The sequence below is a fragment of the Lacerta agilis genome, chromosome 2, assembly GCF_009819535.1.
Source record: "Lacerta agilis isolate rLacAgi1 chromosome 2, rLacAgi1.pri, whole genome shotgun sequence".
Lineage (NCBI taxonomy): Eukaryota > Metazoa > Chordata > Lepidosauria > Squamata > Lacertidae > Lacerta > Lacerta agilis.
This window is the reverse complement of record NC_046313.1, coordinates 11198109-11225999: the sequence shown is the minus strand read 5'-3', so window position 1 is coordinate 11225999 and position 27891 is coordinate 11198109. Positions and strand designations below refer to the sequence as shown.

The 27891-nt window shown below is 45.7% G+C and overlaps 3 protein-coding genes across 5 annotated transcripts in view; 2 read left to right on the top strand and 1 right to left on the bottom strand.

The window, feature by feature from the left end:
* LOC117040655 (unconventional myosin-Ia-like) overlaps nt 1-4710 on the top strand; it is a 49906-nt gene extending 45196 nt beyond the window's left edge. For both annotated transcript variants that reach the window (XM_033138550.1, XM_033138549.1), the window contains 4 exons: nt 4-136; nt 1090-1242; nt 2701-2828; nt 3981-4710. In XM_033138550.1, the coding sequence (XP_032994441.1) occupies nt 4-136; nt 1090-1242; nt 2701-2828; nt 3981-4104 (538 nt within the window). In that variant the 3' untranslated portion in view covers nt 4105-4710. The remainder of the gene's footprint in view (nt 1-3; nt 137-1089; nt 1243-2700; nt 2829-3980) is intronic.
* Nucleotides 4711-8410: 3700 nt separating this feature from the next.
* Nucleotides 8411-15918, bottom strand: LOC117040662 (retinol dehydrogenase 16-like). Of its 2 annotated transcripts, none has more exons than XM_033138568.1 (5): nt 15845-15918; nt 11086-11416; nt 10132-10390; nt 8943-9106; nt 8411-8702 (listed from the first exon to the last, which is right to left on the bottom strand). In XM_033138568.1, exons 2-5 carry the CDS (start codon nt 11396-11398, stop codon nt 8485-8487), a joined length of 954 nt encoding a protein of 317 aa, XP_032994459.1. In that variant the 5' UTR covers nt 11399-11416; nt 15845-15918; the 3' UTR covers nt 8411-8484. The 2 variants fall into 2 exon arrangements, with proteins under 2 accessions (XP_032994459.1, XP_032994458.1); XM_033138567.1 differs by lacking the exon at nt 15845-15918 and adding an exon at nt 15798-15829.
* Nucleotides 15919-27654: 11736 nt separating this feature from the next.
* The window catches only part of ZNF385A (zinc finger protein 385A), a 180982-nt gene continuing 180745 nt past the window's right edge, over nt 27655-27891 (top strand). Inside the window, exon 1 of the mRNA XM_033138554.1 lies at nt 27655-27737. Coding sequence (XP_032994445.1) covers nt 27725-27737 — 13 coding nt within the window. The 5' untranslated portion in view covers nt 27655-27724. The remainder of the gene's footprint in view (nt 27738-27891) is intronic.

Sequence of the window (27891 nt, the reverse complement as noted above, 5' to 3'; positions counted from 1 at the left end):
TAGCCTCCCACAACCTTTCAGAGGGGATCACCTGGGTCTAAAGGAGAACCCCAAATACCGTAAGCTCCAAGCCACAGCTGATGGCAAGATGGTCATGGCTGACAGCGTGAGGAAGGTCAACCGAGGTGATGGAAAGGTGAGAACAAAAGGAAGAGCAAGGGACCTGTGTGTGGTTTCTCACTATGCTAGGGTTGCCATATTTAAATATTTCTTCCACCTGCCTACCAATTTCAATTCAAATTTACCCTTTCAAGGAAAAAATATTGTACATTAAAAGAATGAAATGAAACCTTGTTGCTAGTGACCCATTTGCAATACCTGCACGATCTGTTTGCAGGAGTAAGCCCCTGTCTGAAAGCACCTTCATCTAGTCTCTTGCACCTCAAAGCAGAGGGTCACTAACCTTTTTAGGCCCATGGGCACATTTGGATTTTTTTTAGTAACTGACAGCACTTGCTGTCAGATAACACACACACAACAGAGGCAATTCGGTTTTCCAAGGCATCGTCATGAAAATCAGATCTGCTAGGGTGAATCTGAGCCTTGGAAAGCACATAAGGCTGAAATAGGTTGTGGAACAGAGTTTCCCTCTTCCAACTTCCTCCTTCAGCTCTGTGTACTTTCTAAGGTAAGCACCCTCACCACCTCAAGACCAAGGGCACTGAGTTTGGGGGAGGAGGTTCAGAGGCTTCGTGGGTGCCAGATAAGACCTCAAGGGTGCCCACCAGCGACTCATTGGCAACCCCTGCCTTAAACTCACCCAGCCACCCCTCAATATGTTGGATATGTGAGCAAGATCCTCAATTGACAGGGGCTTGGGACGAACAACAGGGGGAATGCTGGTGCTTTCATGGCTGGCCTGCACACAACGAGCTGGCCAGTATTGAAGCAGGATTTGAATTTTGAAATACTTTATTGTCACTTGTACAACTTGTACACAGTGAGATCACCTCCCTCCCTCCCTAATTACAATGTGGTAGTAGGTGAAAGTTTGGCATGAATCCTCAGGGTTGTTTTCCTTCTGTCCTTAAGAGCCTGTCACGAGGGAATTCAAGGTGGCAATTTTCCTTCCTCCTCTCTCTGTTCCAGGCCTCTCCTCGAATCTTCCTTCTCACCAAGAGCCACATCATCCTGGCAGACCCCAAGGCTGCCCAGCCAAAAACAGTGATCACCCTGAGTGACATTAACGGTGTCTCCGTCAGCCGCTATGCAGATGGCTTCTTCGTTCTGCACATTAGAGAGGTACTGGGAAGGTGGTGACGGTGGCCTGACAGCTACCGACACAATTTAATGGCCAGGAAGATCCTTGCAGCCAATTTGCTACTTTGTGACTCCCTCTGAAACCCCTGTGGCAGGGTTAGGGAATATGAAAATGCAAGATTATTTTTTTTGAGGTGTTAACGCCATCCTGCCAAAGCTGAATTGAAATCTTACACAAGTCTGGAAATGTGAGATCTCAATGTAGCTTTTTCAAATCACATCGAAGAACACTTTAATGAAAGAAAACGCTGCTGATGCACTTTTCAAACAGAGAATTCTTAGACTTTAGTCCTGTATATGCACTTAACTGAGAGGAAATCCCACTGAGCACAGTGGAACTTTCTTCTGAGTTAACATGGATCGCCCTGTCTTTTAACAGATTCATCAGTGAATTGCAGGAAATCCTTCAGCCTGTTGCCCCCCCCAACCCCCACCTCTTCTTAACAGGGTTGTTTGCAGTGTCAGAGCCTGGTTTAAGAGAAAAGCAATCAGCAGCGGAAGGATTTGCCATCCCACTCCCATCCATCAATACCTGTCCTGAAATCACACCACCAGCTTTACAGCCACCTGCCATTAGAAGACACAGGTCATCTGCAATAATATCTAACCTTTCCTCCATACTGGCCTAACTTGCAAGGAACAGGATTGGAGAATAGTTCATCCCATAAAAATCCCTAGCTCCTATCCCACCTTCCCTTTTAGCGAGGGTTGCTGGGTTTTCCAAGACCACTTGGGCTTGGGGGAGCCACTCCCTGTATACAGAAGTGTGTACTGAAAGAACCAAAAGCCCCAGATATCAAGCACCACAAAGGAAATGAAAGTTGGGTGTGGGCAGGCTTCCTTGGCCAATGTCCTGCACATGGGCTTGTTTTCCATTCCATTGACAGTATGGAGGCAAAGGCATATGATGGGCTAGTTCAATGGTTCTGATTTTTTATTTTTATTTTTTTGCAGCGGCAAAACCCAACAGCATTGTTGATCTGGCTTCCCAATGGCATGTGTCACTGCCAGTCATTGCGAAGGGGAGGGGCAAGGCAGTGGGGAGTGCTGTGCCCACACCACGCCAGTCTTGCTGCTGCTGCCATGCTCTTCTCACTCTTGGTAACCAGCACAACACTGCCCTGCCTGTGCCACCTGCTAGCTGCTACTGATTTAACCCTTGGAAAATGCAATGAGGGAAGGAAGGACAACAATTGCTTGAGTAGTGCACTTAATCCCTATGGCTGCAGCTCAGTGGAAATCACAATTTGTATGTGCTTGTCCGTTACTGCAACTCTCCCCACCCCCCTGAACCTCATGGGTTCTGCAGAGCTGGTTTAGAAATGCTGGGCTGGTTTATAAGGTGGCCAGTGGTTAGGTAACATAATGTAAACAAGTGCTAAAGCTTGTAAGGACTAGCATGGTTCCTCCATCAGGTTTCAATGTCTCTTCCTTTTGCAGACCTCCACAGCGGGTACCAAAGGGGACTTCCTGCTTATAAGTGACCACTTGATTGAACTAGTCACCCGGCTCCACCAGACCGTGCTGGAAGCTACAAAGCAAAAACTGAAGCTCCAAGTGGCTGATGAGTAAGACTAGAGAGTTAGCAGTAGGAGGAAAAGTAGGGGGAGATTTGGACCAAGCACTGGTGCTCTTGTTTGGGAGTTTGTCCAAACCATCATAAGGACACAGGAAGCTGCCTTATCCTGAATCAGACCATTAGTCAATCTAGTTCAGTACTATCTACATTGACTGATAGCAGCTTTCCAGGATTTCATGCAGGGGACATTCCCAAACTTATCTGGAGGTGCTGGGAACTGAACCTGGGACCTACTGCATGCAAAGCAGATGCTCAGCCTCTGAGCTATCGCCCTTCTGCAAATTCATCTTCCTTTTCCAGAGAGAACCACCAAGCCATTTGACAGGCTGTGAGGGATTATTCCTTTTCTGCAGGGGTGGGTGGGTGGGAAGAATGCTGAAAGACTGTGTCGATCCACAGAAACACAAATCTACTGATGGGTTTAACTGGCATCTGTGCTGGTGATATATACCAAAACCAAAGGCAGCGAAAATATATATCTATTTGGTAGTGGTGAAACCATCTCCATCTTCATTTATAACTTTCCTTCCAGGAAGGTTAGGGACTATTTTTTTTTAATGAAAGCTCAGAGCCTGCTCCCTCTTCCCTTACAGGCATCAGCTCTGGAGTGAGTGCTCCAGTTGTACCCCTGATAATCTGGCCTTGTTTCTACCAAATAATCCTACTTCTACCAGAGAATCCTGGGAACTGTGGTTTGTTAAGGGTGCTGGAAATCAAACCTTTGCGAGGGGCAAACTACAGTTCCCAATATCCTTTGCAGGGGGTCACTTGCTTAAATGTATCATCTGATGGCTGCGGCTGATGGGAGTTGTAGTACAAACCTAAAGGACTTGTTCATGCAAGTTGATGCAATGTTTTTCCTCCGTTATTTTTTTTTTTTACATAAATGTATTTATAAATTTGTTTAAAACCACGCAACTCCAAATACAGTGGCTAAAGTTCCACTGTGATTTTTCTGCAACACTTCTGTTTTCAAACTGGTTTAACCTTGCTGCAATCTTTTCAAATTTCCTCCTTTCTTAGCCATTTCTGTTTAGTTTGGTTTCGTGTCTGAAAGCCTAGTAAACAAGCTCAAGTGCTACTGCTAAGTTGGAGCAAGCAGGTATATCTTTTAACATGAGATTCCTTTGGTCATCTACAGGTTCCTGGTGAAGTTCAAGCAAAGCAGCATCACTGTCAAGGTGGTAGAGACAGCTGAGAAGCAGGGGGCAGCGCCCATCTGCAGAAAGAAAGGCAGCCATCGAATGGAGGTGTTAGTCCACTGAGGAGAATCTGGACAGGAGAATACTGCCTGTCCAGAGGGAACTACAATGGACTCCTGGGGGCCTTTGGAAGTGGGAATTTGTGATTGAAGATTTGGCTCACTGGCAGCTTCAATATTCTTGGTCTCTCACGTCCCACCTCAGGGGCAGCTATCTGAAAGCTTTCAATAATCAATTAACACATGCCAGTTTCCCCATTTGGCAAATGGTCCCTGTGCTACAACTGACCTCTTCAGAAATGGCCATTCCTCCTCTCTTCTTTAGAAGCCTTACCTCTTATTTAACTGGAGAACATAGGGTGAGCACCAGGAAAACACACCAGTAAAATGAAATGCTGTTTTTGCCTAATTTAAAGTCTCTTTACTTAGGTCCTGGGCTAGAGGGGAACCTGTGGTCCTCCAGATGTTGTTAACAGGGAGCTGCAGTCCAGCAACATCTGGGGAGCATCAGGTTCCCAGCACATGACCTACTAAATCTTGGAGTGATTTTAAAAACAACAACATCAAATCTGTTTTCTTAAAGGTGTGGCCAGGAGCGTCTCTTAGAGTGAGTGTGAACAGCCCTCTGAAACTCCTTTCTACACACTGTGTTTCAACAGACCAAATGTTATCCTTCAAGAATACCTCTGCACTTCTGATGTATTATTAGAAACAGAAAGCAATCACAACCAATGAAGTGCATAGCTTTTAAAAAATCTCCACCACCATCTTGAATTCATCCAAAGTGAGCAGTTTTTTTGAATCCCCAGCCTGGAATGATACTAGATGTGCTTTTGTTTTGCTAATAGACCCTTGAAGATCAGCTTCAATAATATAGACCAGGGGTCAGCAACCTTTTTCAGCTGTGGGCCGGTCCACCGCCCCTCAGACCATGTGGTGGGCCAGACTATATTTTGTGTGTGGGGGGGGAATGAATTCCTATGCCCTACAAATAACCCAGAGATGCATTTTAAATAAAAGCACACCTACTCATGTAAAAACACGCCGATTCCTGGACTGTCCGTGGGCCGGATTGAGGTGATGATTGGGCCGCATCCGGCCCCTGGGCCTTAGGTTGCCTACCCCTGATCTAGACAGTAAAGACCCAGAAGAACATTAAACAAGCTTTCAGGGTTAAATGTGTCTCCAATAGCTCAGCCCCAAGCATTTGTAGGTTCTCACCAAACCTTGCACAGAAGCTGCCAGAGCATGTGCAGGTAGCTGCAATATTTCCCCATTAAATAAAGTTATGCATTTTAAATCTTCTGACTCCAAACAGCTGAGTTTACATTGTGTTCTATTATTTATTCTGCAGCATTTCAATTGTAACATTGACTTAAAGCAGCTGCGACATTTTGAAGTTTCCTTTCGTCATCATCATCAACATCATTTTGATTGGATCCAAAGTGAACTGCTGTTTGAATCCTCTCACCAGCCTGGGAATGATATGTCTCAGTGCAGTTTCCCATTGATTGTGTCCTTGTGCCGCTTGATTCATGGGGGGGGGGGGGGTTGCTTTTGCCTTGATTGGAAACTGGATGGGGATTGGAGCTATACTGTATACGTTACAGAGAAGATAATTTCAGCAATTAATGATAAAAGACAAACTCCCCCCCCCCCTGCAGTTCAGCCTCCTCCTCACCATTCTCAGCTGCTGCCAGGTCTGCTGAACAGTACAAGGGCAGGCAGGGGAAGTTTCAAATCTCTCCTCCCCATCTCATGAGTCTGATGGAAACTTGCCTCCTATATGCTCCTATATCCGCATAGGAAAAAGCTTAATAGCACTAAGTGGTCAAGCACCATGGGACTTGCAGATTTAACAGCTGAGGAAGGTTACCCAGACAGGAGGAAAGAAAGACTTGGGGGACAAATGTCTTCCTGGCCTGCGAAGAGACTGCTGCAGGAGTAGGCCTCAAATCTTTCAGCTGAACCATGTTTTGGCCTCTACAGCCTTTCCTTGCCTGCCTTCTAGTGATAGAAGAGCAGGCCTCAAACGTTTCAATTTGCTCCATGTCTTCCTGGCTGCATGAAACGTGAGTCTTCTTCTGTCAGCTGCCAGTGGGTAAGTAAGTCACTGATCCTGGATACTAATTTTAATTAATTATTAGAATTAGAATTTATATACCACCCTATACCCAGGGGTCTCAGGGTGGTTCACAGAATAAAGATATAAAACCACAAAATACATAACAAAAATAAAAACAGTAACCCAATATGCCCCCCCCCAGGAAAAACAACAACATATTTTAAAAGGGCATAGGACATAAATCAACCAAATGCCTGGCTAAAGAGGAATGTTTTTGCCTGGGGCCTAAAGGTGTATAATAAAAGGTTTATAATGATCCTCTTAGTGCCTCTGGGTAGTACCTGCAATAAGGCTCTGAATGCATGTTTGGCCAAGAACATATGATAAGGAGCCTCACTCCCTGGTTCCTAACCAAGCCATGTTTTAGATGATACATACTTGATACTGGATTGCTTAAGAAAAACCCTTAGTGGATTGCACTCTGAATTGCAAAATATGTGCTCTTGTGGGAGGGAGAGGGAAGGGAAGGTTTAAAACTCCTTGCAAGCCCGCTTCTGCGGTTCAGCAGACTGGGGAAACGTTGAGAGAGGTGAAAAGGGAACTGAATTGCATAAAAGATTGATATTTATCTGTAGTTCCCTTTCCTGCTGTTTGACCGATCCATGGACCAGTATGTTGTAGGCCACGTAAGATTAGGCAGTGGGCAACAATGAGCCCAAAGACTGTAAATTGCAGAATTAGGCAAGGAAAGGCATGCTAATTACAGACTATGCATACTGACTAGATAATGTTCCTATTGCTCAAAGAATGTACACAATGCAGTCGACCTTTGCAGATTTCCCCACAGTCTGTTGGAGTTATATATCTATATCCAGAATTGTGCACAAGCACTTTGTCCATGAGGCCTGGTGAACGTGCACAATGACCAGTTGTAATGCACGTTAACCACTCACAAGTGTGTGTGAACGCGTGATGTGAAGCTGGAATCAACACTGGAGGACAGACCCAGTGTGACCGCCATTTAAGCATGGTTAAATTCCTTGCCTTTAAAGAACCAGTCAATAAGCTAGAAATGTAGAAATGATTTCAATAGGAAGCGGGCACCAAAGGATTTTAGATAGAACAGCAGATTGGGAGCTCCTCCAGACAACCCATTGATTCACCATTCATCCTGTTCTGCTTGTTTGTGGGGTGTTTACACATCATCTTATTAGTCATTTGTCATCCCACGCATTTCGCTGTCGCTTTTCAACCCACTCTCAAGCTACAAAGACTTAAAAGGGGACATTTGCCAGGGGCCTTAAAGCTAGATAGAGAAATGGTTTGACTTGGACCAAGGGTAGGTTTTCTTGAGAGACAGAGCCCAGGATACTACCACGACACCTGTACCTGATAGAAGAGATGGGGAGAGGAAACAGACAGTGGCTAAGGAAGCACTAGGAGGGATGGTCCAGCATCCCAGCCGGCTGAACTGGAAAAGGAAACTACTGTATTTTTCGCTCCATAGGACGCACCGGACCATAGGGTGCACCTCATTTTTAGAGGAGGAAACAAGAAAAAAAATTTTTTTCCTGGTTTTCCTCCTCTAAAAGCCCTGCTTTTTGTGTTTTTTTTTGTGTGTTTTTTTTAGGATCAGCTAAAAGTTTTGCAGCTGTTTTTGCAAAGGCAAAATGCCTTTTTTTGAGGATCAGCTAAAAGTTTTGCAGCTTTTTTGCAAAGGGAAAAGCCCTGGCTTTTTTGAGGATCAGCTAAAAGTTTTGCAGCTGTTTTTGCAAAGGCAAAATGCCTTTTTTTGAGGATCAGCTAAAAGTTTTGCAGCTTTTTTTGCAAAGGGGAAAAAGCAAAGAGGAAAAGCCCCATTTTTATGGGGTTTAACTCACATTTCTGAAAAATCTTAAGGAAAGGGAGCCATTTCTACTGTTTCCAGACAGATAATCTAATCAGCCAGTCACATGTCCTGGGGAAACAAACAACCTCCTCTGCAGCACATTCAACAAAGGAGGGTGGGGCTGAAAGGGCGCCAGGACTCTGACCTCTCTCCCGATCTCTTGCTGATCAGCTGCTGAGCGGAGTCCTTTCAACACCCCCTTTTCTCTTTGTAAAATAAAAAGCACGATCTGCTTTTGGCCCCAGGGAGCACCATCCACTCCATAAGACGCACAGACATTCCCCCCTTTTAGGAGGGGAAAAGTGTGTCTTATGGAGCAAAAAATACGGTAGGTGTAACCTGGCTTTGGATATAGTTCAGAAACAAGGCTTCATTGCAGCAAGAGAAGGAGACATCTCACAAACAATAATAAAAGGGCTCTTTTAAACATTTTTATTTTTTACTGAAAAAGAGGTTCTACTTTCCAACCCCTCTGACACTTAACAATCACTCTAAAAGCTCTGTGCTGGTTTGGGGTAAGAGCGGCTTACTATCCAGTGTGGCAGCCATGTTGGCATGTAGCTCATAGGGATATAAAACAGCTTGGCATCCCAGCCGGCTGAATAGCGAGTGTGGGGATACACAGATGTCAGAGCATGCTCCATGCAGTCAGTAACCAGAGAGAGGTTGGGATTGCAGCCTTTTTGCATCTTAATGGTTGAATCAAGCACTATTGGAACAAGAGAAAGAGGCCAGAAGCTGGTCAATCACCTTTGAATACCATTAGTGTGGACTAATTCCACCACAACCCCATGCTTACACTCCCTCCCCTTTTCTCCAGAATACAAATTGCCTGTTCACGCCATACACACACAGCTAAGCTATCAAATACAGATTAGCACATCTAGAAGCCTTTGCGCTAATTTGTTAAGCAGAATCAAATTCAAGACAATAGGAAGGTAGTACTCACTATGATTTAAGTAAGGCTCCCCATATGCTTTCTTGGTCTCCTCTGGGAGCTGCTTCCAGAGGCTATTGAAGTTGTCTACCAATATCTTCTCATTTGTGATAGCCGTTTGAAAGTAGCCTGGTTCTATTATACAGACCTTCACTCCAAAGGCGGCAAGCTCGAGCCTGGAGAAGGGAAAAGGGAAGGAATAGGTGCCTTCTGTACCAGTAGCCCATGGGATAGAGATGTGAAGAGGATAAGAACGTGATATATAGGAAAGCCCTTTTAGATCAGACAAATAGTCCATCTGGTCCTGCATCCTGTTTTCCCAACACTGGCCAGTGAATTTCATCTGAGGATGGCACACAGCAATTGAGGATGGCCAGTGAATTTCATCTGAGGATGGCACACAGCAATTCCTGTTGCTAGTTTGGCAGATAAGATGGTGACGACCCCTTTTGACAGTTCTTTTGGCTACACAGAGATCTCTGGGAGAACGGAATTCACTTGTTATATAGGACGATTAAGAAAACAACTACTTTAGAAGACAAAGGAAGGGCTGTTGACAAGATCATGGGAGAAGTGGCCCTATTCTGAATGAGATTATTGCTCCATCTAATTTAATATTGTCTATGCTGAGTGGCAGCAGCATGCCAAGGGGAAGGAGTGCTCACATGCATGCATGCCTGGTTCACAACAGTAGTTGCGTGGAGGGGCTTCTTTAAATCCTGAGTTGTCCTCACCTGACTCATCAGATCAGGGAGGGCTTTGCAAAAGCCTGGTTTTCGCACATGCCAGAGGCCTTAGAAAGTGGTGGAGACCAGGAATCAAGCAAAAACTGCAGACTGGCTAGCAAGCCAAGACCATAACTGTAGGCCCTGTTTCTGCCCCAGACCGCGGCTCATTTGTATGTTGTCTTATTAAGCCAAGATTTGATAATCTGAAGGCAACCAATTAGAAAACAGGCTAGCTTGCTCCTCTGCAAGTACCAGATCTGTTGAGTTCCGCAAACACTGAGTGACGGAAGCTGAATTCTGCAAATGTCGTATGTCAGTTCTGGTTTTGGGTTGTTTTTTTTTAAAAAAAACATTTTCTGGCACAGGCTGGTTTGCACAGTGTCACCCCACCCTTTAAGCAGAAAATGTCTCCTTGGACTGACAAGGAGTTGCAGCCAATGCTTCGAGAAAAGACATAAACCTGCAGCAGTTACCTGAGGCTGTCAGAGAAAGCCTCCACCGCGTATTTTGATGGACAGTAGCCACCACCAAACAAGGATATCCTCCCCATTATGCTGGAAACATTGACAATCCTCCCCTTGGCTCTTCTCATCAAAGGTAACATGTGTTTGGTTACATCAACCACACCAAGCAAGTTTATGTCTATGATCTTCTTGAAGTGCTCCTTGGTCAGCCACTCATTGGGGGCAGTTGGGACTGAAATGCCAGCATTGTTCACCAATCCCCAAAGGCCTGAGGGAAAAAAGAAAAGAAACAGGAGATCAGGTACAGAAACGAGCCCCATCCATACAGACACACCTCCTGAGCACAACTTGACCAACAGACTATGAATACAAAGCAGGGATGGGTTCATCCACACCATACATTTAAAGTAGACATAAAACACAGAGAATTGTGGGAACTGTAGTTCCCACGCACAACTCACAGCACCCTTATCAAACTGCAGCGTCCAGTATTCTTTGGGGGAAATCCATGGGTTTCAAATGTATGGTGTAGATGTCACTTTACCTTTTTACACTGCCAAATATAATAAAATCACTATAAACGGTTCACTCAATTTAGAAATCACAAGCAAATAGTCAGTACATGGTATCAAAATAAACTAAGAATCCAGTAAATCATTGGGCCATAGAGTCTGAGCCAGCCTGTGAAGGCACAGTAAGGAACGGGGGCGGGGAGAGGGACATCTATCACATTGCTCAACAAGTGCAGACTGCCAGGTGTGTGGCATTATAGATAAGAGAGATGGACTTGGACCTGGGAGAATGAGGTTAAAAATCAACAACAGAGACCCTGGTCAGACAGGCAAATCTTGGACCACAGTCACCATCTCCCAACCAAATCCACCCCGCAAGGATGATAACACTTTCCAGAAAGACCACCAAATTATGGTATGCTGCTGCAGATTCAGAGCGCCTTGCCCTAACCTTTGTCTCCCACAATGCCTTTTGCCCATTTTGCTGCTCTGGCCACGCTTTCCGTTTGGGTCACGTCCAAGAGGGTGGTCTGCAGCCGTTCCGATGTGGCTTCTTTCAGCTTTTCTGCCCCCTGCTGCGTGAGGCAAGCTGCCAGGACACGGATTCCCCGAGCGTCCAGTTTCCTGGCCAACAAGTTTCCAAACCCGGAATCGCAGCCAGTGATGAAAACATACTTCTCCGTCAGGTTGCCCAAGATTTGCTGCTCACGGTACCGTCGGAAAAGGAAATAGAGACCCAGCAGAGCCGCCACATAGAGCCACATTGCCAAAGACTGCTGCAGCTGGAAAGGAAGAAGGTGGTTTATCAAATATTGGCTGATTGTAGGCAGTGGTGGTAGTAGGGGAAACATAGGACACCACCTTATACTGAGTCAGACCAGTAGGTCCATCTAGCTCAGTATTGTCTGCACTGACTGGCAGAGGCTTTCCAGGACCTTCTGGATGCAAAACGGATGGTTTACCACTGCTCTGTCTCTTCCTCATCTCTCAAAGAGCTGGCATAGGAGACTGAGCTACAGATGCAAAACCCTCAGGCTGAATCTTCCCCCTGCCCTGAACTTGCTAGAGCTGGGCGTTATATCAATATATCACCCAAAGCCGGTTTGAAGCTATCATGGTATCGGTTTCATAATTTTTGACCTGGCAATACAGTGGTACCTCGGGTTAAGTACTTAATTCGTTCCAGAATTAACCTGAAGCGTACTTAACCTGAAGCACCACTTTAGCTAATGGGACCTCCTGCTGCCGCTGTGCCGCCAGAGCACATTTTCTGTTCTTAAGCGGAGTTCTTAACCTGAAGCGTACTTAACCCGAGGTACCACTGTATATTGTGAATCATGGTGTGTGTGTGTGATATGCAAAAATCATGATGCAAGAAAAACCATGAAGCCAGCCAATGCCTCCACGTAGCTCCATCCTTATTTCAGACCTCGTGCGGTATCGGCATACAGTCATACCTTGGTTTTTGAACAGAATGCGTTCCGGGAATCCATTTGAATTCTGGAACTGCTCAAAAACCAAAACACAGCTTCCGATAGGCTCCAGGAGCGTCCTGCAGCCAGTCGGAAGCCGTGCCAGATGTCTGGCTTCCAAAAATCGTTTGAAAACTGGAACACTCACTTCCGGTTTTCAATCATTCGGGAGCCGAAATGTATGTGTTCCAAGGTACGACTGTAGTACTGTATTGCACTTAATAGTACACAATCAGGGCTCTTTTTTCTAGAAAATGAGGGGGAGCACACACCCAAAGTTGTTTTTTAGCAAAAATACCATCTGCTGCCTTATGCCGCCAACCTCCGCCTCCGCCTCGTTGTCTCAGTCGCCGTGCCACCCGCTTCCTCCGCCATGAGTGTCGTGCCAGGGAATGGCACTGCAACGCTACAGAGATGCTGAAACTGACCAAAGAGGTGCCAGAACTCAGTTTTGTTGAGTTCCGGCTGGAAAAAAAGTCCTGGTTGCAATATTTAGATGGTGAGATATGCCGATGTTAAAAACCAGCTATCGCCTAGCCCTAGAAGTTGCTAGGTAAAATTTGGTCAGCCTCTTTCATCATCTGATATGCTAATACGTACTATTTACAGGTGTTTTTTTTGGTAAGGATTTCAAAATGTTAACTACTGCTACATGGATTTCCCACCTTTCTTGCAAGGAGATCAAGGCAGCACAACTGGTTCTTCTCCTCACCTGCATAATTTTAATCTCACGATGACCTTAAGAGGTTGAGGGACAGCCGATTGGCCCAAGGCCACTTTAAAGCTATGTGGCAAAGTCAGTAATTGAACCCCGGTCCCCCTTAGCCCTACTCTGACAAGTCTGACCACTACATTATGCTAGCTCAAAAGCTTTGTTTGCCAAGCAGAGCAAGGGCTGCTGTTTCAAAAACACAGTTCTCCACTTGGAATGCAAGACAACAGCTCAGCCAAAGCACTTTCCCCCAATTAGTTCAGGGACAGTACAGTGAGCTAGTTCAAGAAAGCTAGTTCAAATATTAACCAATGGCAACCAAATAGCATGTCTTTCCATCTCATAATGAAACACTGTTTTGCGCACTAACCACCACTCCTTGCTCCTTGAAATTTCTGTTCACTACACACCATGTTATCCTATATATCTCTACTGAGAAGCAAGTCTTATTAAGCTTACTGTCTGTCAGGATGCTTCCAGATTGTAGCTATTTTGTGAATGGATTGCTTCTGGACAACCTGTTTATTGAGCATTCGTTCTCATTTGTTTGCAGGGAGGTGAAGTGATACCAGCTGTTTCTTGAGAGTTCATTCAGATTGAGAAGGTCCTACATGTCTCACATCGGCAGTGGGTGCACCCACTTTTCACTTTGCACCCTCCTTGCTTGCTTCTCTGATGTAGTAAGAAAGTAAGTAAGTAAAATTTATTACCGCCATTGGCCCATATCAAGAACAAATCAGACAAGCGGACGAAACATAGAATTTAAAACAACACGACATAAGACAATTAAAAAACACGAGGCAGCAGCTGCTGCAATTTAAACAATATCAAATCTAGCAACCCATCAAGAACAACATTTTACCTTAATTTAGTTAATACATATACATCATAGGGATTCAGCTAAAACTTAATTTAAGAGTTGATTAATAACTTAATTTCCTCTTAATGATACTTAGTATTAGTTAAAGTATCGAAACTATGCAGTGACCCATTTCTCTTTTTCTGGGATAGGACATTTATCAAAAATCTAGCGACTGTAAGAGATCTACTCGGTTCCTCATCGTTCAATAAATGAATTAATTTAGCTTCCTGGGTTCTGTCAGCCTGTCCTATCAGAAGTGGGGACAGAAATCTAGACCGGGCTGCCGAATAAGCTGGGCAGGAAAAAAGTATATGCTGTAATGTTTCTACGGAACCACTATTACAGTCGCATAGCAATGAGATCTGGCCATTTGAGAGTCTGTTGCCCATGACATTAGAAGGAAAGGGATTGAATCTGGCCTTGATAAAGGCATACCTATGCGCCGCAACAGAAATAGAAGATAAGTAAGATGGTAATTTCGTTATTGGTGCTAACCCCAGGTTTGTTGGTGAACAAGTGCCACCTCCTGTCAGAAGGTTATGCTGGAGATCAACCTCCTTTAGCCTTATATTAACAGCTCTCTTGGAAGGGCCTAAATCCATTCCCAGTAGTTCAGATGGTGATAATTCAAGGGACACCAGCTTCTCTGATGTAGCTAGGAAGAGGGACCCAACTGGTTGCCATGCTGGCTAGTGGCGCAGTCCCACTGCCCTTCACTGGGAGCCAGTCCCAGCTTCCACTGGCTGAAGCTGTACCTGGCAATCTCAACCTATTCGAGTCTCCTCCATTTCATTTCTTCTTATTTTGGGCCTTTTATATTTTCGCGCCGTCCATCTCCCTCTCTGTGCTTGTGTAAAACATGCTTTTCTCAACAGCATTCTAGGACTACCCTGTAGTGCAGAGAACAGTGAGGGTTGTTTTTTTTGTTTGTTTTTTGCAACTTGCAATACAATCCTATCCATATCTACAGTACTCAGGCCTAAGTCCTATTCCTTGAGAATAAGCCCTATTGAGCTCAGTGAGTCGTGCCTAGGGCTCCACTGTCAAATGGGTATCTTGCACTTTCGAACCTACTTGGAAGATGAGTCACCCAAAGGCCATTTCTAAGGTGGCATGGTTGGAGGGAAGAACGCTTCAGGAAAAGGGTTTGGGGGCAGGTTGAGGGCCAGAAAACCAGTCAGGCAATCTGAATCAGAGATTCCCCACATCCTCTCCACCCACTGGCATGGACAAATGAGAGGCACACACACAAAAAGTTTCAGCTGGTAAAGTGTACACACCTCCAGTCTTAATTTCTCTCATTAGGTTGTTGTGAAGGTAAAACAAATGCAATTATTCTGAAAGGAGGCCTCTTGCGGTGTAGTGAAGTGAAACTGTTTTCCCAGCTCCCTCGGTCCCCCAGAGAGATTTCTTGGCTAGAGACAAACTGGGGGTGGCTCTGTGTGAAGCTGGTTCCACAAGCAATGCCTCAGACAGTGGTCGTTTGTAATAAAATACAGGATACATATACATTTAGGATAAATGTGTTAAATTAAACGGGTGGGAAAACCCAGCAAAAACATCTTTGTAAACACACCCTTGACCTATATGACTGACTAGCAGATTAGATTTCAGAAGGTCCATAGTTCAGCAACAAGCACAGGGCTTCTGCTCCCATAAAAACACCTGAAAGCCACTTTAGGATGTGTGCACACTTTACCTTTAAAGCACATTCTAGTCAAAAAAAAAAAGAGAGACCCAAGTTTGGAAAGCACTGCCAAAGAATCCTTAGCAAAACTGCAGTAACTTTTTGGGCGGAAAGCATGCGCTTTAAAGGTCTAATGTGTACACAGCCCAAACAGCAGAGCGGCAACCCTTCGGCTGCGATCCTATACGTAGCCTACTCGCGAACCTTGCAAGCAAGCCCAGTGTGAACTCATTTCAGGGGCGAGTAGATGCCAATCGCGGCAGCGATCCCAGCGAATTGACGGCCCCGCCGATTCACCTGCCCGTCTCGCACTTGCACTTGATGCCTGCTCTCGAGACTTTTTTTGGGGGGGGGGGGTCCACTGCGCTCGGCCTCCTCCCTGCCCCTATAACCCTTTTGCAAACTCCACCGCGACAGCGTAAACAAGAACCTTGGAGCGCTTCCCGATAAACAGGCGAAACAGCTCGCAGCTCTTACCCACTGTTTCTTCGCTTAGCGCTTGCAGAGGAATCCGGAACTCTTTCCAGCCCAAACGGATTTATGGGGAGGCAAGCGCAACCAAGGCCCGCCCATTTCTAGTCCGGGGCGAAAAACAGCAGAGGGAGGAGAGGGGGGAGGAGTTTTGTAAATTTAAAACTGGGGTTAAGTCTGGTTGCAATGGGTGCAGGAACAGTTTCGTTTGAGTAAACGTGCGCGAGGTCATCGTGCCATTAAGATAAGTGGGGAGGGATTTCCTCCAAAGAAACACGGAGGTCATAACATGTGAGTGAAACTGTTGCAGCTTTTATGGCTCACCTCAGGCTGCTAAGCAAAAAAAATAAAAAATGCAATTATCGAGACTCAAATGAGGCTGTGAACACGCAGTCACTTGTAACCTGCATCCTCCGTGTTCCCACTGCTGGTTTGGGAAAAGATGGTGCACACGATGCGAGCTACAATCCATATCTATTTTATAGCCTGGCGCTCCTTAGGGAATGCTGCATTTTGATGCTTACACTGTTGGGCAACTGCTGCAAGGTCATGACTCCGGAGCTCCCGTTTGAAAAGCATTCAGAATTTGCAAAACAGCTGAAGCAACAGAGCAGAGAATGCAAACTGTAAGGAAGGGGAAACCCCATAGAAGTCCTGGGATTGGGAATTCTTAAAAGTTCCACCACCACACAAGGCCATGCAGAAGCCAACAAAACCAAGAGCTCTCTAGATCAGAGGTCAGCAACCTTTTTCAGCCATGGGCCGGTCCACCATCCCTCAGGCCATGTGGTGGGCTGGACTGTAATTTGAAAAAAAATAATGAACGAATTAATTCCTATGCCCCACAAGTAACCCAGAGATGCATTTTAAATAAAAGAACACATTCTACTCTTGTAAAAACACCAGGCAGGCCCCACAAATAACCCAGAGATGTATTTTAAATTAAAGGATACGTTCTACTCATGTAAAAACACGCTGATTCGGATTTAGAAGGTGATTGGGCTGCATCTGACCCCGGGCCTTAGGTTGACTACCCCTGCTCCAGATGGAAGCAAAGAACTGAGGCAGTTGCTTCAGAGGCAGAATGATTTCGATCAGAGTCCTAGCTCACCATTCATGAAAACTCCTCCTGCCAACATAAAGCCACTTCAAGATGCTACAGTGTGCTTTGTAGAATTTGCACATATAAAACATAACACTAGTACCCAGAAATAACCTGGAATATAAAAAGCAATGGAATATGGATCGCTAGGAAAGGTTTTGGTGAGTAAGCACATGTGCAATAGGATATCGCTGGCTTTTCTCTCCCCACCCTGGACCCCTATGTGTGCTTGTACAAACTATTCTTTGGCATGCTGGCTGTGCTTGCACAGTGTTACCAGGTGATCCAAGGTGGTGGCGTGTGTGCCTTGCTCTGGCTGGCAGTGGCTGATGCCATTGCAAGTGGAAGCCGGATGGGCAGAGTGGAGGCTCAGCAGACACTGCTGGCACTGTGGTTGTTCAGGACTATGATAAAGTTGTGCGTGGTCAACAGTTTTGAGAGGCAAAATTTTTCTAAAACAGTATTGCGAAAAGAATTTTTGTCCGTTGATTCATGTTGAAAAGCAGGGCTGATGATGGCAGGATCTTATATTTTGGAGTGGTTTTTTATCATTATTATTAGGATTGGAAGTTCCTTTTGGACCAAAGCTTTTGTGAAATGTATTTTCTTCCATTAGTTGCTCTTGCCATAGTGTGAACCTATTTGTCCCAGGACTTTTCTCCTGGAATGTGTTTAGGCTCTTCTGAGGACTGCCAACAAGTGAAATTCAACTATTAAGCCACTCAGAGACATGGCTGCATTAGGGATTCTGAGATATATATGTAGCTATAACCATCCAGTTTTAAAGTAGTGTAAAGCAGCTATCTTTGCTTCTTTGGTTGGCTTAGCAGGAAAAAGAAAGCAAGTTTTAAACACATCAGTTACCTTACTTATGTGTGGACTGTGTAATGTAGGCATAGTGCCAAGTTTTGGTTGACTGGGACAGAGGGATTCTTCAGAGTGTAGTCCAGAATTTTGAAGGGCTTATGGTACTCTTTGCACAGATTGTGTGTTGTCATAAAACCCTGTTTGTTTTTGTAGCAGCAAGACATGGTGATGCCATTTTCAGCTTTGGTTCAGGTGGTAAAATGCCCTTGGCTGGTCTTGGAGGTGGCACCATTTCACAAGAGTCTGTGATCAAAGAGAGTACAATGAACAAAGAGTACGTGTTCTGCCTCGGAGCCATGCAGATACCAAATAGCATTGTGGACTAGATGGTACAACTGCTGGGAAGGGAGGGGAGCAGCTGAGAGAGAATCACCCAATGAAACTGACCCTGGAGATAGGACCATAATCACTGTAAAACAGGGCTCCCAGTGTCATATCAGAGAATCAGGGCTATCAAAAGCTGCTGAGAGAACAAGTAAGGAAAAACAGAGTCACACTCCCTCTGCCCTTCTCCAGATAGAGGTCATCCACCAGGACAACCAAGGCTGATCCAATCCTAGAAACAGGCCAGAGCCCCTGTTGAAATGGGTCAAGGTACCGGTAATTGGTTTCATCCAAGAGTACCTACAAGCTATCCTCCCTCAATCCTCTCTGAAAGAGGTTATTTGTGGCAAGGCGATAGTTGTCACCAGCCAATGGATCCAATGGAGGTTTTCCGTAATGGTCAAAACACCACCTCTTTTAAGATGGCCAGGACCACTCCCTCCTACAAGGATGTCTTGACCACACCCTGGATCTACCCAACCATACCCCCTTGGGAAGTTTTAGTGAGGCAAGAGGGGCAAGGATCGAGGGAACATGTTGTAGGGTGCATTGCCACAAGAACCTTGCCCTGTCATCAGGCTGCATCAACTGCATTGTGCTGGACATTTCAGTGTAAGCATTCGCTTCAGGCTAGGATGAGAAGCCTATTAATAAGAATAATATTATTACTTGATATCATGAATGTAAGGCCCAGTGCAGACAACCAGCTCTTCTAGTTGGAATATTATCTGCCACAAATTTGCTCAGTTGTCTGTACCGACAAAAGTGATAAAATACCCCCCTCCTCCTTTCATGGTTCGAGGTTGGAGGCTCTACCAGGTGGCAAGCCTGCTACACATTGACCAACTTGGTGAGATCTAGCTTGGTGACAAGCTGGAAATTGTGCAGAAGAGGGCAATCAGGATGATCAAGGGTCTGGAAACCAGGCCTTATCAGGAAAGCTTGAAAGAGCTGGATACCGGTATGTTTAGCCTGGAAAAGAGGAGACTGAAAGGAGATATGGGAACCACCTTCAAATATCTCAAGGGCTGTCACATGGAAGGTGGAACAAGCTTGTTTTCTCTTGCTTGGGAGGGTAGGACTCAAACCCATGACTTCAAGTTACAAGAAAGGAGATTCCGACTAAACACCTAGAAAAACCTCCTGACAGTTTGGCAGTTGTGGACTCTCCTTTCTTGGTGGTTTTTAAGCAGAGGTTGGATGGCCAACTACAGTTCTGTGATTCTATGATTCTTTGAGATAGCAATCTGTATTAGCAGGCTGTGGAATGAGATGTTATGCTGCTTTTCAGGAAAAGTGAGATTTTTTTTCCTTCTGAGCAACACCTGTTTCCTAAGTTCCAAGCAAGTCGGAGAAGCCTGGGGGCAAGGAAAATCCCTCTCCTTTGTACCAAACCTCTTGCTGCATTTTACAAGACAGCTCCCAGGCATTAAGTTTGGTCCATAAGGGCAAATAGGGCTCTGCCAAACAACTTCAGCCTGCCCCGACAGCACCAATGGGCACCAGGCACCACTGCCCCGGGACTGAGTGCAACAGAAAGCCTCAGCAACCCCCTTCACTTCAGAGCACCATGCAGCCTCAACATTGTTTTTAAAAAGTATTTGCAATATGGTGCAGTTGTGCTCACATGCAGTTTTCATGCATGATGCACACATGGTTCATACATGCCAAGTAAATAGCATAATGAAATCCTCCCATTAAATACCGGTAATTGATTTAAATGCTGGGGTTGAAGATAACTCGTTCCAAGGAGGGAAATTAAGTAAGGCATTGCTAGCACTGGTGCCTGTTGTCTTTGTCCATTAACTTATATGCAGAATTCATCATGTGAAAGGCTGGACTGCATGAATCCCAAGCCAGAATTAAGATTGCCAGAAGAAATATCAACAACCTCAGATATGCTGATGACACAACCTTGATGGCAGAAAGTGAGGAGGAATTAAAGAACCTTTTAATGAGGGTGAAAGAGGAGAGTGCAAAATATGGTCTGAAGCTCAACATAAAAAAAAACTAAGATCATGGCCACTGGTCCTATCACCTCCTGGCAAATAGAAGGGGAAGAAATGGAGATTTTACTTTCTTGGGCTCCATGATCACTGCAGATGGTGACAGCAGTCACAAAATTAAAAGACACCTGCTTCTTGGGAGGAAAGCAATGACAAACCTAGACAGCATCTTAAAAAGCAGAGACATCACCTTGCCGGCAAAGGTCCGTATAGTTAAAGCTATGGTTTTCCCAGTAGTAATGTATGGAAGTGAGAGCTGGACCATAAAGAAGACTGATCGCCGAAGAATTGATGCTTTTGAATTATGGTGCTGGAGGAGACTCTTGAGAATCCCATGGACTGCAAAAGATCAAACTTATCCATCCTTAAAGAAATCAGCCCTGAGTGCTCACTGGAAGGACAGATCCTGAAGTTGAGGCTCCAGTACTTTGGCCACCTCATGAGAAGAGAAGACTCCCTGGAAAAGACCCTGATGTTGGGAAAGATGGAGGGCACAAGGAGAAGGGGACGACAGAGGATGAGATGGTTGGACAGTGTTCTCGAAGCGACTGGCATGTGTTTGGCCAAACTGCAGGAGGCAGTGGAGGATAGGGGTGCCTGGCGTGCTCTGGTCCATGGGGTCACAAAGAGTCGGACACGACTGGACGACTGAACAACAAAGCACTGGTGCAGAGAGCCAGAAGCAGGTGCCACTTTAGGTCACAGCAAATACACATTTTAAGGTAAAATAAGAAGAGCAGTCAAATGATTAAAAAATAAATAAAAGGCAAAACTCTTTAAAGGAAAGGACTTGAATTTTAAGACACAAAATCTCTGTCCAGCAGGCAATGCACCACATCACATCCGGACAACCTGTTTATTCAACATTCATTCTGGTTTCTTTGTTGGGAGGTCAGACAAAGTTGTCTTTCTCTCATGCTTCCCAGGGCCTCTTCTTGAGGAAGTGGATCTGTTTCTCAAGAGCACCAAATCAACTGTCAATGTGCAGTCTGAATTTACTAGCACATGACTGAAAACAGCAATGGTCTAACAAGAAATATTACATAAAAGGTACCCCCCCATCCCCGTTCCCCCAATGATGCATCTCCAAGATCCATTGCCCCTCTTCTGAATTTTTCCATTTTTTCTGGCTATTCATATGGTACCTATACAGTGGTACCTTGGTTCTCAAACTTAATCCATTCCAGAAGTCCGTTCCAAAACCCAAGCATTCCAAAACCAAGGCGCACTTTCCAAAATGGATTAATCCATTCCAGACTTTTAAAAACAACACCTAAAACACCAGTTTAACATGAATTTTACTATCTAACGGGACCACTGGTCCATAAAACGAAAGCAGTTATCAATGTACTGTAGTATAAAATAAATAAGACAGTATTGTAGATGATAAAAACTAAAATTAAGATTTTTTTTCTTACCTGCACTGATGATAGTCATTGTTTGGATGGGGGGCTTTTACCCATTTCTGCAGTCACACAATCAATCAATCAATCAGTAGCTGAACTGGGTTCCACACAGTCACAAAAACAAATTAACCAAAAGAGCCTCAAAAACAAAAACGCAAAATAAATAGCAATAACAAAAGCGTCAAATACAGTGGTACCTTGGTTCTCGAACTTAATCCATTCTGGAAGTCAGCTTGACTTCCGAAATGTTCAAAAACCAAGGTGCAGCTTCAGATTGTTGCCAGTGCCAGTGCCCCAGAAACAATAGCTGACAGCCGCATTGGATGTTCGGCTTCCGAAAAATGTTTGAAAACCAGAACACTTACTTTGGGAACCAAGACATTTGAGAACCAAGGTACCATTGTACTGTTACTGCTGTGGCACATCTGTGGGTCTTGCCTAAGTGTAACGTTTTAGTCTCTTAAGAGCTGGCAGCCCCATATACCCTGCTCCACAAGCAGTGGCATAGTGTGGGTTGCCAGTGCCTGGGGCAGGGCAAGTGTAGCAAAACCTGGTGGACTGGGCAGAAGGTGCATTCCGGGGGGGGGGGACCTTCCCCCTTGGGCATTTTCTTGCCTCCCTCCTCAGTGGATGGCCCTGGTGCCCCCTCCTTCCCTTTCTCTCAGCATGCGGGTGACGGTGGTGAGGCACGGGGTTGGGGGGGCATACTGGTGGGGCCAACGCCAGGAGCGCTGCATGGAGGTGCCACTGTTTTGACTGCTGCAACCTTGGCTCGGCCTCTGCCACAGCCTCCTCTTCCCGCCCTCCACAGGAACAGACATTTCCTCCCTGGCCTGGGCCTTGGCCACCACTCCCACCAGTGCCCAGAGCTCTCTAAGCCTTGCCACCCCCATCCATCTCTGCCTCACAGGCTGGGCAGGCCCTCGCCTCTCAGCCAGCCCAAGAGCAGGGTATGCAAGGAGATGGAGGCACCTCCCCAGCCGCAAAAGTCGAAGGCCCAGTCTGGGTGCAGCTTGCCTCCCTGCGGCTCTGGAAGGCGGCAGGAGCACAGCGGGTAACTTGTCATGGGGGCACCCTGTTGTGCCCCTCTCAGAATTTTGTGCCTGGGAGTCACCGCCCCCTGCCCCCTCCCACAAGTCTCAGACTATGGGCTGCATGAAGAAGGGCTAGTGAGCCAAAACTTCTAGGATCTGGCAGGAGGGAGGGAAAGGTGGCAGAGGTGGCTCTATCCATATAGTTTGATCGTCCATGTCAAAACGCTTAAGGCCCGCTGTGTCAAATGGGACCGGAGTCTCAGATCTATGGCAGACATCAAGGCACTTTCTCCACTCCAGAGCTGGCAAGGGACTTAATTCCCTCCACTTATCATTTTTACATTAAGCTCGTTTTCTTGTGCTTGGTTAAAGTGTCTCTCTTAGACGGGTTATCAAATCTTAATTGGGGGATTGTAAGTGAAGGGAAATCCATCTTTCTCCCTAGGCAGCCTGCCCAGGCTTTTCTGCTAAAAGACCATCGGTGCCATGTTTTCAAAAACAGAAAGAAAGAAAAAGAAAGGAATCCATCCAGCTTTAGCTCCCAAATTGATTCCCGGTGTCTGGCTTCCAATCTAGTGGGTATAGCCATCAGTGTGGGATGCTGAAAAGGACCAAGCTGATCTAGGTTGTTAGACCACAATGTTTTCAGACTAAGCAGTGGAGGTGAGTCCATTAGGGCAAAATAGGGTGCTGCCCCCCTGATCCCCTACCCGTCTGTCTTCTTACTCCCCCACAGGCTTCTATACCTTTAAAAACACATTTCCCCCTCAAAGAATAGTTTACCCCTCGCAATGTTGCAATTCCCAGTAAACGGCAGTGCTCCTCTTTCAGGAGGAAATGCAAATCGAATGTGCTTTAATGATACAGTGCGTACACAGAGACCCTCCAGGTGTCTCTATTTTCCAGGGAGAGTCCCGGATTTACAGAAGCTGTCCTGGTTTCTGATTTGATCCTGGAATGTGCCGCTTTCCCTTAGGACGTCCCTACTTTCATTGAAGAAATGTTCGGGGATATGGAATAGGACGTCCCCAGGGCTTTTTTCTCCAGCCGGAACTCACCAGATCTCAGTTCTGGCACCTCTCAGGTGGGCGCCATTGCGCTTCTAAGAGAGCGAGGGGGGTGTTCATGATGAGTCCCGGCACCTCTTTTTCTAGAAAAATAGCACTGGATACCCTTATTTTCATTAGAGAAATGTTGGAGGGAGGGTATGCATAGCTGCAAGTCTCAGTGTTGCCCTTGTAGAACTCAGCATGGAAGGAGGGTGAGACTTACTTGGCTCTGCCTGTCATTGGCTCCACCGGCTGTTGGTCCTTCTGCCTTCCACGCGACCAGTCAGCACTGCAGACCAGGGACTCACCTTTAACCCAAACATGCATTTGAGGACTGAATGCTTGTTATAATCTCAAGGGCTATCACATCGAAGGTGGAGCAAGTTTGTTTTCTTTGTTTTTTTTAATATAATTTTTGTTATTTTTACAGTATACTACTACAATATAAAATTAAATCAAACATTTTCATACATTTTCCATTTTGGCTTACAAAGCCATGACTTCCCTCAATCCCTCCACATGGCTTTCGGAATTATATCTTGATATTATACTTCTTTAATCAACCATTGCTTACATTATCATAAGATTCCTTCTTACTTTTACTACCATACTTACAATAATATATCTACACAATAACTACAAAACTTCTTGAAATCCTATTAGCGTATTCAATTGTAAATTGTCTTTTAAATAGTTTAGAAAATTCTTTCCAGTAGCACCTTAGAGACCAGCTGAGTTTGTTCTTGGTATGAGCTTTCGTGGCACACGAAAGCTCATACCAAGAACAAACTCAGCTGGTCTCTAAGGTGCTACTGGAAAGAATTTTCTATTTTGTTTCGACTATGGCAGACCAGCACGGCTACCCACCTGTAACTTTTAAATAGTTTGTAAACTTTAACCAGCCTTTGATGAATTTCTGGTCCCGCTGTTCCCGGATTCTTCCCGTCATTTTGTCCAGTTCTGCATATTCCGTCAATTTCACTGTCCATTCTTCTTTCGTCGGTAATTCTTCTTGTTTCCATTTTTGTGCTAGAAGAATTCTAGCTGCAGTCACTGCATATTGGAAAAGTCTAATGTCCTTCTTTTCAATGTCTGTACCTACAATACCTAGTAAGAAAGCTTCAGACTTCTTAACAAAGTTATATTTCAACATTTTTCTTAACTCATGATATATCATATCCCAATACATTCTCACCTTCTTACACTCCCACCACATAGCAAGTTTGTTTTCTTCTGCTCTGCAGGGTAGGGCTCAAACCAATGGCTTCAAGCTGTAAGAAAGGAGACTCTTGTTTACTGCACAGTCACTGAGTTTCCAGGGCAGGGCTTTTAATCCACGAACCCATGATACTATCCAAAATGCACATGTTATAAAATACTGCTGTTTGATGCATTGTTTCTTAGACCGGCTTTCTGCTCCAGCCAAGGTGTGGACATCTTTATGTAGGGTAAATTCATTCCCGTCCTGTCAACGCTCCCTTGGTTTGTACACAAACAGAAACAAATCTCACATTAATGAAGCTTTGCTGATGTGAACAGCTTGAGGGAGGGCTGAGAGCTGTGAAACGCACCTGGGGTGGGTGTGTGGAGACTTCACTGCACTCTTAAGGTGGTCATATGTGAGCCCCTTTGCTATAAAGAACAAGCTTGGCAAACGTTTCCTGTGTTCTTGAGCATAGGATATACAGTATAGCCTCAGTGCAATAGCAAAGGACAACCGCGAGAGGGCAGTGTCTCATTAAAAATACACCTTGAACCCCACAACCCCCCCCACCCGCTCCTATAAGCTGTTAGTGTTGTGTTAACTAGGTGCTAGAGATCTCCTTTGCCTGCTCTTTATGGGCCACAGCATTTTCTTACAGAGGGGGCCTGCAAGGTTTTGAAGGGGTGAGAAATCCCAGTACTGCATTTTAACTTTGTCGCCATCAACCATCAAAGCTGTATACATGCACATGATGTTATTGCAGTATAAGAAGGGGCACCGCAGGGTCATCCAATCCATTCATCTTTCTGTACAGTGGTGCCCCGCTAGACGAATGCCTTGCTAGACGAAAAACTCGCTAGACGAGAGGCATTCACTAGCGGAAGGCTGCCCCGCAAGACGAAAAAGTCTATGGGGCTGCCTCGCAAGATGAAAAATTTTTTTTTTTCCGTCGCGAAAACCGCTTTCTGCCTTGGTGCTTCGCTAGATGAAAAAATCGCTAGACAAAGACACTCGCAGAACGAATTATTTTTGTCTAGCGAGGCACCACTGTATTCTGCAGTGGTTAGCCAGCTGCTTCTGGGAAGTCCGCAAGCAGGTCATGAAGATAGCAGCCCCTCCTTATTTTTTGCCATAGAATCGTAGAACTGTAGAGTTGGAAGGGACCCCGAGGATCATCTAGTCCAACCCCTTGCAATGCAGGAATATACAGCTGTCTTGTATGGGCATTGACCTTGGCATGACCAGCACCACACTCTAACCCAGTGTTTTTCAACCACTGTTCCGCGGCACACTAGTGTGCCGCGAGATGTTGCCTGGTGTGCCGTGGGAAAAATTGAAAAATTACTTTATATATAGTCAATATAGGCACAGAGTTAAATTTTTTAACATTTTCTAATGGTGGTGTGCCTCATGATTTTTTTCATGAAACAAGTGTGCCTTTGCCCAAAAAAGGTTGAAAAACACTGCTCTAACCAACAGATGATATTCAGAGATATATCGAGGTCAGTGGGACTTACTTGCAGGTTAGTGTGTACAGGATTGTGGCCTAAATTAATGGAGTGAAATAAACATGGTTTCCCCCTCTCTTTTTCATGTAAGAACTGCATGTATACGCTACTTATATTCTAGTTAGTGAGCACCATCCTATCTTAGCAATGAATTACATATGCCAACTATGCATTTTATGAAAACATCCTCCCTTTGTCCTAAGCAGACTGGCCAGTCAACTGGAAGATGCAGACGTTATGGGAGAGAACAAGAGAGTTGTTTCCTTCAAGTGGATCTGCCTTCTTGTGCCTTAAGAACATAAGAAGAGCTTGCTGGATCAGGCCAATGGCTGGTCTAAGTCTACAGCTCAAGAGCACTCTTTCCTCTTGCAGTTTCCAGCAACTGGTGTTCAGAAGCATCACTGCCTCCAACTGTGGCAGGCTTCCTTCAGTTTCAGTGAAAGAAGAGAGACACTTGACCTGATAAAGCTTCCCTCAACAGGAAGATAATTGGGGAGGGAAGCCCACTGCTCAGGTCATAGGAGCAAGGGCAGGCAGAGAAGGTGGCAACCCCAAGAGACTGTGTTTGGTGTGTGTGTAAGTTCGAGGCTTCCCAGTGTTGGTTCTGCGCTGGGTAAGACCTGCTGCCCCTCTGCTGGTTTTTAGAAGGGCCCCCACGGCTCACTTCCACCTCTCCTAGAGGGTGAAAGCCAACACCACTTCCCAGCTGTGCAAACTGTCCTGCCTCCTCTCGGGACCAGCTCCCAGAACTTGTTGGCTCAGCAAGGAGAGGAATTCCCAGCACCCGCGTCAGCTGCTTGCACAGCCAAAGGGAGAGCTTGTGGCTAAGCTGAGCAAGGGAGACACCGGTCCCCATACCCCGTTCAGGCCTCCTTTGGGCTCCGGGGATCTGCCTGCCTCTGCCTCCCTCTGCAAAAGGGACTGGTGAAGCCCTGGCGTCCGCACGCCGCCTTTCAAAGTCCTCTCTTTGCTGTCGTCTTTGCCTTCTCGCTCTGCCTTTGATGAGAGATGCAGTGAGACAGAGCGGCCCCATTGTGTCATGCCGCGGTGGCTTTGGCAAGCAAACTGGGACGCACCCCGGTGGGATCAGCCTCCCCCCACGCGGCTCCTTCTCCTTGTAACCCGCCTCCCGAGACATCTCCCACGGTGGGTTGCCATGTGAGGTCGCTTTGCGTGGTGGATCTCCCCCTAATGGCCCCTTCTGACCAGCTCTGATGGTGGCAGACCCTGCAGGACTTTTGGCCTCCGCCGGGGTTTTTGGCTTCTGTCTCTCTTGTCGCATCTGGATCTGCTTGAGGTTTCTTCCGCTGGTGACCTCTGACCTTTCCCGGATCTGCATCTTCATGTGACCGGTTCTTACACCCCCGCTCTCTGGATTTCATCCACATGTTGGGCTCAGGTAAGGGATACAATAGCATTCCTCCTGCTAGTGTTTTTTATGATTGCTGGATCGTTTAAGAAATCTTCTCCTAAGGCAGGAGCGGACAACCCGTGGCCCTCCAGATCTTTTTGGCTTCCATCTCCAACCAGCATGGACCAGTGGGTTAGGGACA

Excerpts from the sequence above, each read along its gene's own strand:
- LOC117040662 (XM_033138568.1), bottom strand. The coding sequence starts at position 11,398 with ATGTGGCTCTATGTGGCGGCTCTGCTGGGTCTCTATTTCCTTTTCCGA. Across the intron at positions 10,391-11,085 it reads AGGCATTGTGGGAGACAAAG|GCCTTTGGGGATTGGTGAAC; the intron begins GTTAGGGCAAGG and ends TTTTTCCCTCAG. Across the intron at positions 9,107-10,131 it reads GCTTTCTCTGACAGCCTCAG|GCTCGAGCTTGCCGCCTTTG; the intron begins GTAACTGCTGCA and ends TCCCTTCTCCAG.